The sequence below is a fragment of the Zootoca vivipara genome, chromosome 13 (genome assembly GCF_963506605.1).
Source record: "Zootoca vivipara chromosome 13, rZooViv1.1, whole genome shotgun sequence".
Taxonomy (NCBI): domain Eukaryota; kingdom Metazoa; phylum Chordata; class Lepidosauria; order Squamata; family Lacertidae; genus Zootoca; species Zootoca vivipara.
Window position 1 is genome coordinate 48,683,467 of NC_083288.1, and position 12,355 is coordinate 48,695,821.

General features: G+C 52.0%; 2 protein-coding genes across 2 annotated transcripts in view; both read right to left on the reverse strand.

Moving 5' to 3' along the window:
• LOC118095902 (myosin-7) overlaps positions 1-12,355 on the reverse strand; it is a 373,415-nt gene that overhangs the window by 342,471 nt on the left and 18,589 nt on the right. The gene's annotated exons all lie outside the window — the stretch shown is intronic.
• On the reverse strand, positions 1,507-6,182 carry NRL (neural retina leucine zipper). Its single transcript, XM_035137209.2, has 3 exons — positions 6,047-6,182; positions 3,336-3,735; positions 1,507-2,345 (listed from the first exon to the last, which is right to left on the reverse strand). The coding sequence occupies exons 1-3, from the start codon at positions 6,064-6,066 to the stop codon at positions 1,962-1,964; spliced, it is 804 nt and encodes a 267-aa protein (XP_034993100.1). The 5' UTR covers positions 6,067-6,182; the 3' UTR covers positions 1,507-1,961.

Consider the following 12,355-nt stretch of genomic DNA (forward strand, 5'->3'; position numbering starts at 1 on the left):
CATTAGGTCCAGTCGTGACCGACTCTGGGGTTGCGCGCTCATCTCGCATTATTGGCCGAGGGAGCCGGCATATAGCTTCCAGGTCATGTGGCCAGCATGACAAAGCCGCTTCTGGCAAACCAGAGCAGCACATGGAAACGCCGTTTACCTTCCCGCTGTAGCGGTTCCTATTTATCTACTTGCATTTTGACGTGCTTTCGAACTGCTAGGTTGGCAGGAGCTGGGACCGAGCAACGGGAGCTCACCCCGTCACAGGGATTCGAACTGCCGACCTTCTGATCAGCAAGCCCTAGGCTCAGTGGTTTAACCACAGCGCCACCTGGGTCCCCACATGCCCTTGAAATGTGCTTTAAATGTGTAGTACGCTCATTGTGCCGACATAAAACCCCAAGGCCTGTCACACATTGTTGCATGCACAGCTACTGCAAGTGTGTGGCTACAACAGCACACACACACACACACACACACACACCACAGAGATTTGCATCCATGCAATAAATCTCCTTTCCATATTTTGCATCCACACTATGTTCCATTTTGAACATGCACTCTTTTGAAATGCAAACACACAGAGACACTTTTTATAGTAATAGGACCTGCCTAATATAATGCAGTTTTTTTAAAAAAAAAATCATTAATATAGTTATCCCTTTCCAGGCAGTAGGGAAGGTAGACTCCCTAGATTTCCCAGCCTTCCCTCATTGATATGTCCCAAGGTGCTGTCTCCATCTTCCATTAAAACTTCCCTTGCCCTTTGCTCTTTGGACTCTCGGAATAAGAACGACTTAAGCACACAAACTGCAGTGCTGTCGTTTCTCCTCTTTGTCGAAAACGGAGGTTCCCAGACGTGGATTTGATCCTGGGACGTCAGGAGGAATTAGCGTGTGGGGAGCGGGAAACTTTTAAAATATCATGCTTTCGGCAGGAGGAAGGCCTGAGGCTGCGGCTCCCTTTGGAGCAAGAAGCGTCCTTGAGACGCACTGTTAGATATCGCTCCTTTCCCTAACAATTTCCCTGCCAAACAGGCCAAATCCTCAGAGGGTGCGCAGCGATTCTCTTCCCCGTCACAACATGGCCGCTGGACTTCAGTTCCACTGAGCTGTTTCGCCAGGACTGAGAAAAGGGCTGGGAGGGATGCTGGGGCTGTTGCTTAGCAACCGCAGCAAGTTCTCCCTTCCCCATTTCCGGAAATTTCTATCCCGACATGCTAGGCCCACACGCGGTCTGCCCCCTTTATGTTAGAACATTTCCCCCACCACCACCTCAAAAACCAGCCCGGCAGGTCTGGAATTGTGACCCACAAAGGAAAAACCCGCTATCTTGTTCTTGCAGTGACCGGCTAGATGCCCTTAGAGGAAATCCGCAAAGCAGGACATGAGCTCAATGGATCCCAAAGAACCCAAATCCAGTGGCCCCAATTGCCTCCCCAATTGCAACGTCATCGCTGCCCATTGCACCGCTGCTCTGGGGAGAAAATGGAAGCCGCCTTCAATCATCTCTCTGTCATACACACACTCTCTCTGGCTTTTATTATTTTTTCCTTTGCCTGGCGGTGGAGGCAAGAACGATGTAGAAAGCACACTTCTCAGAAAGCCCAAGAGCTCCCGGGATAGCTTCACAAAAGACTCGACGGGGCTTCGGCGCCACCGGGAACCTTGGGAAACTCCAGTTCCCGGGGTTCCCTGGAGGGGAAGGAGCCACGGCAGCCGCGAGACCTGAGAGATGTTTTTGCCGTGGAGATCGTCTCCTCGCCTGGCGGCCTATGTGCTCCTGCGCCACCTGGTGCCAGGAAAAGGGGAGTGCCTGTGTTCATGTTGCCCCCTAGTGGAGAGTAAGAGGGGGACAGCCCCTTGGTCCATAGCGCCCCCCAGTGGCCATGTTGGTGGGGCAAGAAAGCAACCCGCCCAGTTCCCTCGCTCCCACCCGCCACCCACAGTCCATCGCGCCAGGAAGGGAGCTGCTCATAGGTAAAAATGTGCCATCGAGGTGGGCTGAGGTGTCGGAGGCTCTGCCCCCTCGCCACAGTGTCCCCCTGCGCCGGCGTCCCCCAGAAGCTTCTGGCAGCGGGCCTTGTAGATGTCCCTTTCGTGAGCCACCCTCGCCACCTCGGCGCGAAGGGACTCCAGTTGCTGCGCCAGCTGGGACTTCTCGGCCTCCAGGACGTGGCGCTGCTGCACCCTCTTGAAGCGGCACGACTGGGCGTAGCCGCGGTTCTTGAGCGTGCGCCGCTTCTGCTTGAGCCGCTGCACCTCGTCCTTGCCGAAGCCGCGCAGCTGGCGGTTGAGGTCGCGCACCGACATGGAGACCAGCTGCGCGTCGGAGAAGCGGTCGCAGAGCGTGGCCAGCTGCAAAGGAAAGGGAGGGCGAGGGAGAAGAAAAGCCGGTGAGCAGGAGAGCCCCAAATCCCTCCGGAGACTTTTCCCCTCAGGAAATCCCTCGGTTTTTTTTTCCTGCAGCCGGCCTCCCCGGTGGAAGAAAATCTCCACGGCGGAATTATCTGTGAAGATTCCTTGCCAACTTTTGTCCCCACCCGGATAGCTCAGTCGGGGTGGTGAGTTCAAGTCCCACGTTGGGCAAAAGATTCCTGCATCGTAGGGAGTTGGGCCTGAAGATTCTCAGGGCCCCGTTCAACTCTACAGTTGTATGATTTTACGTTATGTTTGTTGATATTTATTTTACTTTTCTGGTCGATCTCCAGATTGTGGCTCTCAAAGGAATGTAAGGGGAAGGGTGCTCTACACGTGCTCAGGAGCTTTCGTCTTTACATCTCCAGCACTTGGAAAGCGAATAGCAGGCAGCAATGTCATGGGCGCATAGCTGCCAAGTTTTTAAGGGAATTTTCCCTTTTTTTAAGGGAAATTCCCTAATGCTGAATAGGCTTCCTTGTGAGAAAAGGGAAAACTTGGCAGCTATGCTTGGGCGTAAAACCCTCTTAACTACAGTACAGCTGTGGGAGGGGACTGTGCTTGTTTGTTTTCCAGCACGGCACGTTGCACATGTGAGAATCACAGAATTGTAGCATTGGAAGGCACCCCGAGGGTCATCTAGTCCAACCCCCTCCAATGGCTCTCACCCAACGCGGGGCTCGAACCCACCACCCTGCGATTAAGACCCTCCCGCTCTGCCCACTGAGCTCTCTTAGGGGGGCCTTTCTTCGTTGAACTCTGGAATGGAAAAATAGGCCTCTGGTCTGAAAGGACCCTTCCGTCTCTCCCGCCTTTCTTCTATGAACCTCTCGGCACTTTATAGGGCACCCCATTTCTGTCTCCCACTCCCCGAACCCCCATAATTCCACCCACCCACCCGCTCGCCAACCTCTTCCCTCTCCCTCTCACCTGCTGCTGTTCCCCACCGGGTCCCTCGACAGCCCCTAAGAAACCTTGGAGCTGTGGGGCCGTTCCGCCGCGAAGACCCCCGTCCATCACCGGGACCCCCAGTAGAGCTTCCACTGCCTCGTCCAGACCCGGCATCAGCTGGGCTTCGGGGCCGCCCCCTGCTGCCGCTGCCGCCGCCAGCGTCTGGTGAAGCGTGGCCATCCAGTACAGCTCTTCCAGGGTGGACTTGGGGTCTCCCGTCTTGTCCAGGGTGGGCGAAGGGGGCACGGAGCTGCAGGGCGTGGAGCTCAGGGAGAAGCTGCCCCCGGTGCGGGCCACTTCCTGCTTCACCTCGAAGCGCAGCAGGTCGATGTTGTCCAGGTACTCCAGGCTCAGGGGGCTGGGCGGCGGGGCACCCATCCTGCGCAGGTGGGGAGAGGAAGGGGGGGGAGAGATTAGGCGACTTCTCCCTGAGCTTTTCCCAGGGATGGAGAGCAGACCTTGGAAGCCTGAAGGTCGGCTTAATCATGGATTAGCTCTGCGTGTCAAAACAAACCCAGCATCCTGTTCTTCTCTGCTTGGTAAGGAGCCCCCCCAACTGAGGAGCACCAGCCCCCATGCTTCCTAGCCCCTCTCCGCAGCCTCGCGGGGTAACTAGGATATCGGGTGCCAATAAATTCTGCCGTGGGGAGGGGGAAAGTTAACCCAGGCTGGCCTGCTTCAATTTCTGAAACAGAAATGGCTCTCGGATTGTTTCTTCATTTTCATTTTTAATCATTTATTAAATTCATATACCGCGGACAGATCTTCGCAACATAAAACTACAACAGTAGGCTATTCATGTTTACATACCGTATGTATTAGGATAATAATATCAAATCCATTCCAGAACGCATTGTATTTTTTCCCTACATTGTATATATTCGTATATTGTTTCTTTCTACGTTTTTCGTTTCTTTTTCTTTGCACCCCTTTCTTTGCAACCGAAACCTTTTCCATCAAAATATTGATACAAAAGACCCACTTAAAAACATAGTAAAAACAAGAAGGATATGAAAACAAGGACAACGGCAAACCAACCGTCCCCTCTCCCACAAGAGATTTCAAAGGGTGTTGGATGTCAATCAGCTCAAGGCCTGGGTGAAGAGGACTGTTGTCACCTGGCACCTAAAGGTGCATAACAAAGAGCTGGCTCATTTAATGCCAGTGTGGTGTAGTGGTTAGAGTGCCGGACGAGGACTTGGGAGACCCGAGTTCGAATCTCCACTCAGCCACAAAGCTCATTGCCTGCCCCCCCAGCCTAACCTAGTTTTTTGAGGAGGGAGAGGACCACAAACCCGCAACCTTGAACAAGAAGATGGGAGATAAATGCACAAAGCAGAGGCACATGACTTCCTCCCAGTCATTCTGGGAACTACACTTTTCCCTTTGCAGAGTTCCAGTTCCTTAACAAACTACAGTACTTTTCCCAGGAGTCTCTTGGGGGGGGGAGTTTCTGATGTGCTTTAAATAGTGTGGGTCTGCCCTATACAAATTAAGGCCAGCCAGCCAGCCCCTTTCTGATCCTGCCCTGAGCAGCTAGCCTGTCCATGTTAAGATTATGACCAAGATCTGCAGAAAGAAATCTCGCCTTTTCACTCCAGTGTCTCCTGGCACCTCCATGAATCGCCCGCTGCAAACAGCTGTTTCCTGTTGAACTTCTGGCCGCCCCACCCTGCCTGCCTAGGGCATCTCCTGGCTCTCTTGCTGGAGGGAGTGCAAGGTTGCGGGTATCACTGGGTGCCGTCGCAGAGTGTTTAGGGTGAAGTCAGAAGTCGGGGACTTCTGATCAAGCTGGAGCAGCTATAAAAAGCGGGAAGCAGCAATTCTCTCTCTCTCCTTTCACCCCATTCCTGGCCAACCTGTCTTCTTCCCCTCTCTTAAGAGCAGACCAAAGACTCTGTTCTCCGGCAGCACTCTAACCACTATACCGCACTGCCTTAGAACGCCAGCGGGTTCTGTCGGTTCTGGTTTGATCGCAGCGGAAAACCCTTCCTGGGTGCCTTGAGTTTGGTTTTCATATCCCTCACTTTCAGAGACACGCAATGCTTCCTGGTCCCAGTCGCTCGGACTGGTTTTGCACACTCCTGCCCCTTCTGTGTCCCGTCCTTAAATAAGACCCACATTCAAAGCTGCTGTCATAAACCAACTCGCTTAGGAGCGAGCCACCTCCCCTTCCCTGGGGCTGAAAGGGACCTACCTCTGAAGAAACATGCCCAAGAGGAGAGAAGAGGGGAGCCCCCATCATCCCTGCGGCCGGATCTAGGGCAACGTCCCCGCAACCTGCTTCCTGCTGGGAGTTGTAGTACAAAATATGAGGAGGGAGCCAGGTTGTGGGGCAGGGGGGGGGGCCTGCTCTAGATCCAGCCCTTACAGCAGGCGAAAGCGGAAACGCTCGAGGAAAGTGATTTAGGGGGGAAGAGATAAAACAATCGAAAGCGAGAAGAGTGGAGCTGACCTCAGGGGGGAGAGGAAGACCACAAATTGTTCACCGCTTTCCCCAAATGCCCCACACACAGACATAAACCCTCAAATGCCTCTCCAAGGCTGTTTTGCTGTGGATCTCCCAGGAGAGAGGGAGAGGGGGGAAAAACAGCACCCAATAGGTTTGCAGCACCTTGGGGTGGGGTGGCGAAGACCCCCACCCCCAACCAGGAATGAACCTTGGCCTAGCCTCTGACCTCCCTGCCCACCTGTTTGTTTGGGAGTCCATCTGCCTCCTCCTCCTCCTCGCAGCTCCTGTGGTCCAGCTGTTGACCTTTCCTGGCCCCTGCGCACTGCTGCCAGGGGAGGGTGGCAGTCGCCCAGCCCAAGAGACCAGAGCCCGGACTCCGGGGTCCCATTTAAAGCACCGGGGAAGGCTGAGCTCAGAGGAAGGCATTAGCCACCAGCCAATGGAGAAGGGACCTTGGACCTCATTAGCATGCTGGGGAAAGAAGGGGGCAGGCCCAGGACCATGTTTGGCTCTGCACCCCCCACCCCCACCCCACTCCAGCCCAGAGGCCTCTTCCCACTTCTGTGGGAGTTGCTCGAGGGTGTCCCTGAACCCTCCTCGCCAAGGAAGCGAGTTTCGTTCGGCTCAGCACTTCCTCATCTGGAGAGCAGAAAATAAAAGCACAGAGGCCAAGTTGTTGTTTTTCGCTCCCAGCTGCGGTTGGGCAGCCAGTCACACAATCGCCGGCGAGGCCTGAGTCACGGTTTCCAGGCAGAAAAGAGCTGGGAAGGGCTGAGGCCCCTCCAGAACGGTGTTTCTGCAACATTCGTTCCTTTCGTCACATTCATTATTCCATCCTTTTCTCGAGGTGCCATAAAGGGTAGTCCCTCGATTAATCCCCACAACGCCCCTGCGAGGTAGATTAGGCCGAGAGGAAAGGGACTCAAGGTCGCCCAACAAGCTTCGTGGCCAAATGGGGAGTCCGTCACTCTCGCCGCTGCCCCACGCTGGCTTTCGGGGCACAAGAATAGCACGCCGGGTCACATCCGCAGCACTATGAATTTAAAGCTTCGTGGCTTCCCTGCGAGGAATCTTGGGAACTGTAGTTGATTGAAGATGCTACGGTTTGTAGCACTGTGAGCGGGCAAACTATAGTTTCTTTGCGGGAAGGCGTGGCTTTCAAAGTGATGCGTGGTGTCGACACGACTTTTGCGGCGGAGTCACGCCACTCCAGTTGGTTCTCCCAACGGTACTGTAACACGACGGAGGAAGCGGGGCCAAAATAAAACCAGAAGATTTGTGGCAGAAAGCTACAGGGGTGCTCACCAGATAAGAATAAAGCAGTGTAGCCACACCAAAGGTTTTTCAGGGGCTTGTGACCTTCCTGATTGCGCCCCGAGTGCAGATCATGACGAATGTGCAATGAAAAGGAACGTTTTGCAGGGAGGAAATCTAGAAAGGGAGAGAGCAGGATATGACGGAAAGCCGTCCCGGTGGGGGCAGCTGAGATAGGATTGTGCACGGTTGTGCCGCTTAGCTCAGGTGCAGTGCCAGTAATGCCAAGGCTGTGGGTTCAAATCCCCGTAGGAGCTAAGAAAATCTCTTAGCTCAGCGGTAGAGTATCTCCTTTGAAGAACATTGGGGATATTGCCCTGAGGCCACATATAAAGGCAGGGCTAGGAGAGACCCCTGCCTCAATCCCTAGGGCCAGTGTAGGCAGTATTGAGCTAGATGGGCCATCAATCTGGCTTGGCATAAAGCAGCCTTCTGGGGTTCCTCTCTTCCTCTCCCCTCCTCTGCCCCCCGCTTCCCCAGTTCCCCAGTCCTGGCTGAACCCTTCAGCCCCCCCCAGTCACGGCCTTCGCTCCAGGCCCTGCTGTCAATGACAAAACGGCAGAAGCTACAAAACAGTCATCATGAGCAGCCCTGAGCATATGCAGAGGGCGTTTCTGTCCCTAACCACAGCTCGCCTCATACATGCCTGGGGCTAGGATAGGAGGAGGGAATCAAAGCCGGGTCGCTCTCCGGGTCCATTTAAAATATAAAAAAGCTGCCTCCTGTTTTGCGTGGAGAAGCACCCCGAACATGCTCAGAAACAGGGCAGTTTTTGTAAGCAGAAGCTGTCTCACTTCAGGAAGGCGCTCTCTTGCCCTTGTTATTTTCGTCCTAGGTTCTTCCCCCCTCAGGGGAAAGGCACTCTGTGTATGTTCAGAGTCATGGTCAAATATATAAAAGTCAAATATATAAAAGGATGTCATATAGAGGAGGGAGAAAGGTTGTTTTCTGCTGCTCCAGAGAAGCGGACACGGAGCAATGGATTCAAACTACAAGAAAGAAGATTCCACCTCAACATTAGGAAGAACTTCCTGAAAGTAAGAGCTGTTCGGCAGTGGAATTTGCTACCAAGGAGTGTGGTAGAGTCTCCTTCTTTGGAGGTCTTGAAGCAGAGGCTTGACAGGCATATGTCAAGAACGCTTTGATGGTGTTTCCTGCTTGGCAGGGGGTTGGACTGGATGGCCCTTGTGGTCTCTTCCAACTCTACGATTCTATGATTCTATGGTCAGGGAGAATTGCCAGAACTTTCAAAAGCACACTTGGGCCTTTCTCTCTCTCTCTCTCTCTCTCTCTCTCTCTCTCTCTCTCTCTCGGGTGACTCAGCTGAGTCCATTTCACGCAAACACGCATGCGACAGCTATAAGGAATGCGAAAACAGAAATCATGGCGAGGTGGCGTGGCACTCGAAACAGCAGAGCGGAGTGGGGTTGTGCGCTCAGAAAACGGGCAAAACCTCACTTTGGCGCATTAAAAGGCCCCCGTTCGCGGGGCAGGTTTGGGGCAGCGGGGGGCTGGCCAGGGGGGGGAGACATGTTGTCCAAGCCCAAGCCTGTGGCCCGGTTGCCATGGCTTCTGCCCCGGCCTACGCTTTCCTAATACCCAGCGGTTGCTAGGACAAAGGGGCCGGGGAGCGTTGCTAACCCTTTGTGACAGGGGATTCTCGGCCTATTCAGGGTGACGTCACCCTGTCACCAGGCCTCACCCCACCGCTGGCCCGGGCGCTGCCAACCCTGGCGTGACCTCCCCACCTGACTGGGCCCTGTTGTTAAGCCGAAAAGTGGGGGTAAAGCGGGGGGGGGGAGATCCTCCCCTGGCAAAATAAGAGGCCCTTGTCCTGTTAGCCCCTGCCGATCCCCTCCATCCGCTCCCCAACGCTCAAACAAACAAACCCAAAAGTTTGCGAGGTTGTGCACAAAATCCGCTTCTTCTTGCTCTGTGTTAATTCATCTGAGTGGGCCGCCTTGCAGGGGGTGTTGATGGGCTCAATTCTGAATCCTTCTGCTGCCTCGTGGGACATCTTTGGGAGAAGAAAAAGGCTCAGGAGCGAACCCGACACAAACATACCCTCCGACATTTCTCCGATGGAAATAGGGACGTCGCATTCCATCACGATCATTTCACCATTTATACCCCACACATCTTATTGGGTTGCCCCAGCACTCCAACATATATTAAAAACATAATAAAACATTAAGGTTTTTAAAAAGACTCCCCTACACAGGAAATTAAAAGACGCCTGCTTCTTGGGAGAAAAGCAATGGCAAACCTAGACAGCATCTTAAAAAGCAGAGACATCACCTCGCCTACAAAGGTCCATATAGTTAAAGCTATGGTTTTCCCAGTAGTGATGTATGGAAGTGAGAGCTGGACCATCAAGAAGGCTGATCGCCGAAGAATTGATGCTTTTGAATTCTGGTGCTGGAGGAGACTCTTGAGAGTCCCATGGACTGCAAGAAGATCAAACCTATCCATTCTGAAGGAAATCAGCCCTGAGTGCTCACTGGAAGGACAGATCCTGAAGCTGAGGCTCCAATACTTTGGCCACCTCATGAGAAGAGAAGACTCCTTGGAAAAGACCCTGATGTTGGGAAAGATTGAGGGCACTAGGAGAAGGGGACGACAGAGGATGAGATGGTTGGACAGTGTTCTCGAAGCTACCAACATGAGTTTGACCAAACTACGGGAGGCAGTGCAAGACAGGAGTGCCTGGCGTGCTCTGGTCCATGGGGTCACAAAGAGTCGGACACGACTAAACGACTAAACAACAACAACAACAACACACAGGATTGCCTTCAGGTGGCTCGGGGGTCGGATAACTCCCTAGCCTCCAACACTGATCCAATGAAAATAGGGACGTCCTAAGGAAAAGCGGGACATTCCAGGATAAAATCAGAAACCAGGACGGCTTCTCTAAATCAGGGACGTCCCTGGAAAATAGGGACACTTGGAGGGTCTGCACAAATCAGAAGTGGAGTCCCTAAGATGGTTTGGGTACCGTTACGCCTCCTCCCGGCAACTCCTGCAGGCAAGCTGGTGCCAAATGTCTTGCTCTGCTTTCCTTTGGAAAACAAGGCTGGGGGGGGGTCTTGTCATCCGGACCATATCAGCTGTGGTCCGAGAGGGGGTTCTTTTTGTTTGGGCAGCCCAGGACCTCCAGACACACTGCCCAGGGTTGTGTCCCAGGGAGGTCACTCTGGTGCCACTAACACAGCGGTTCGGCTTCACCCCCGGAGGCGCACTCCATTGTCTCTCGAGGCAGACAGATGCTGACAAGGCGGTCCTTGTGGAATGGAGGAAAACTCTGGTCCAGAAGACTGAAGGAGGCCTTAATGCAGGCATCCCCAAACTGTGGCCCTCCAGACGTTTTGGCCTACAACTCCCATGATCCCTAGCTAACAGGACCAGTGATCGGGGAAGATGGGAATTGTAGTCCAAAACATCTGGGGGGCCGAAGTTTGGGGATGCCTGCCTTAATGCCTGGCTTGAGGGCAGAGGTGACTGAGGACGTTTTTGTCCCCAGTGACAGGATCAGGCCAGTGGTCCATCTAGCCAAGCGTCCTGTTCTCACAGTGGCTACTCTGGTGCTACGGAGAGAGGTCCGGAAGCAGTGCCGGATTTAGGTATAAGCTAAACAAGCTATAGCTTAGGGCCGCCCCACTCTCTTGGGGCCCCCAAAAAAATTTAAAGGGGGGGAACTGGGTGTGCATTTCCAAAATATAAGATAAAAAACAAATAAAATAAAACCTACATACAGCGACAGTGTTTTGTGTTGCGTAGGCTCCTATGATGTAAGGCAGGCATGTCCAACAGGTAGATCGTGATCTACCAGTAGATCACTGGACGTCTGCAGTAGGTCACTGGTAGATCATTGGCTCCCCTCAAAGAAGCTGAACAACTGTGGCTCCCCTAAAAAAAAGCTCAACATTTTACCTCCTCCCTGGAAAAAACTCAACAACATTGACCCAACCCCTCCCAAAATGGACCTTCCTCCTTCCTAAAAAAAAAGCTAAACAACTTTGACCTGAACCCCCCAAAAGGGGGTAGATCACTGCCAGTTTTTAACTCTGTGAGTAGATCACAGTCTCTTGGGAGTTGGCCACCCCTGGTGTAAGTAATGGACCCCCGCCTGCTAGCCCTAAAATATCACCGGTTTGCTCATTTCTATATATAGGCGTACAGCAGGCACCCCCCAAACTGCGGCCCTCCAGATGTTTTGGCCTACAGCTCCCATGATCCCTAGCTAACAGGACCAGTGGTCAGGGATGATGGGAATTGTAGTCCGAAACATCTGGAGGGACGAAGTTTGGGGATGCCTGGCGTAGAGGAGACATGGAAGACCGTTGTAATTTTGAGGAGTTAGGTGACATGTCTCTTTCCCTTTTAAATCCACAGTTGAAGGTTTGCTAATTTATGATAGTATAATTTGCTTCTCACACACCTGGGTCACGAGTTTCCTGGGTCTCCTATGTTCCAAGTGCTGATTGGCCAGTGGGGAAGATACCCAGTTGCAGTGGGTGGGAGACTCTCAGCTGCTCCTCATTGGTCACACCTGGTATCCTGGGCTGACCATGAGTGATGCCTAGCCAGGTGCACTCGATTACATCAAATTTGGCTATAAAAGCACTTTATGGAGCTTGCTGAAATGACCGGGAGACTTCGTGACCACGGAGAAGAATCGGTGGAAGAAGATTGGCAAAAATTTAGAATGTATATAAAAAATATATAGTAGAATTGAATTAGGAAATAGATTTACACGTGTATAGAATCTGCAGATTTTTGAATAGGTTAAATAATGGGTGGTATGTGGGAAGTTTGATTTAAACGTGAATGATTCAGATTTAAGATTTAGAATTTGCTAAAGAAATTCGATAATGAACCGCAGAAGGGGGGAGGACTCCGAGGAAGTCCCTTTTTTAATGAAAATGATATGAAAATTATAGATTAGAAATGATATTTTTTTATTTTATTTTTTTATTTCTCATTATTTTTTCGTGTATATTTTGTGGTATGATATTTCATATAGTATGGCCAATGTTGTATGTTTCTACATGTCTATATATAAAATAAAATAAAAATTATTTACAAAAAAAATGGCTATAAAATAATAATAATAATAATAAATTTTTATTTATACCCCGCCCTCCCCAGTCAAAAACCGGGCTCAGGGCGGCTCACACCAACAGAATTACAATAAAACATAAAAACAATTAATTAAAATACAGATTAAAATACA

Coding starts and splice junctions, on each gene's coding strand:
- NRL (XM_035137209.2), bottom strand. CDS start 6,066: ATGGACTCCCAAACAAACAG. Junction 3,736..6,046: donor ATGGACTCCCAAACAAACAG/GTGGGCAGGGAG, acceptor CCACCTGCGCAG/GATGGGTGCCCCGCCGCCCA. Junction 2,346..3,335: donor CCGGTGGGGAACAGCAGCAG/GTGAGAGGGAGA, acceptor TTTCCTTTGCAG/CTGGCCACGCTCTGCGACCG.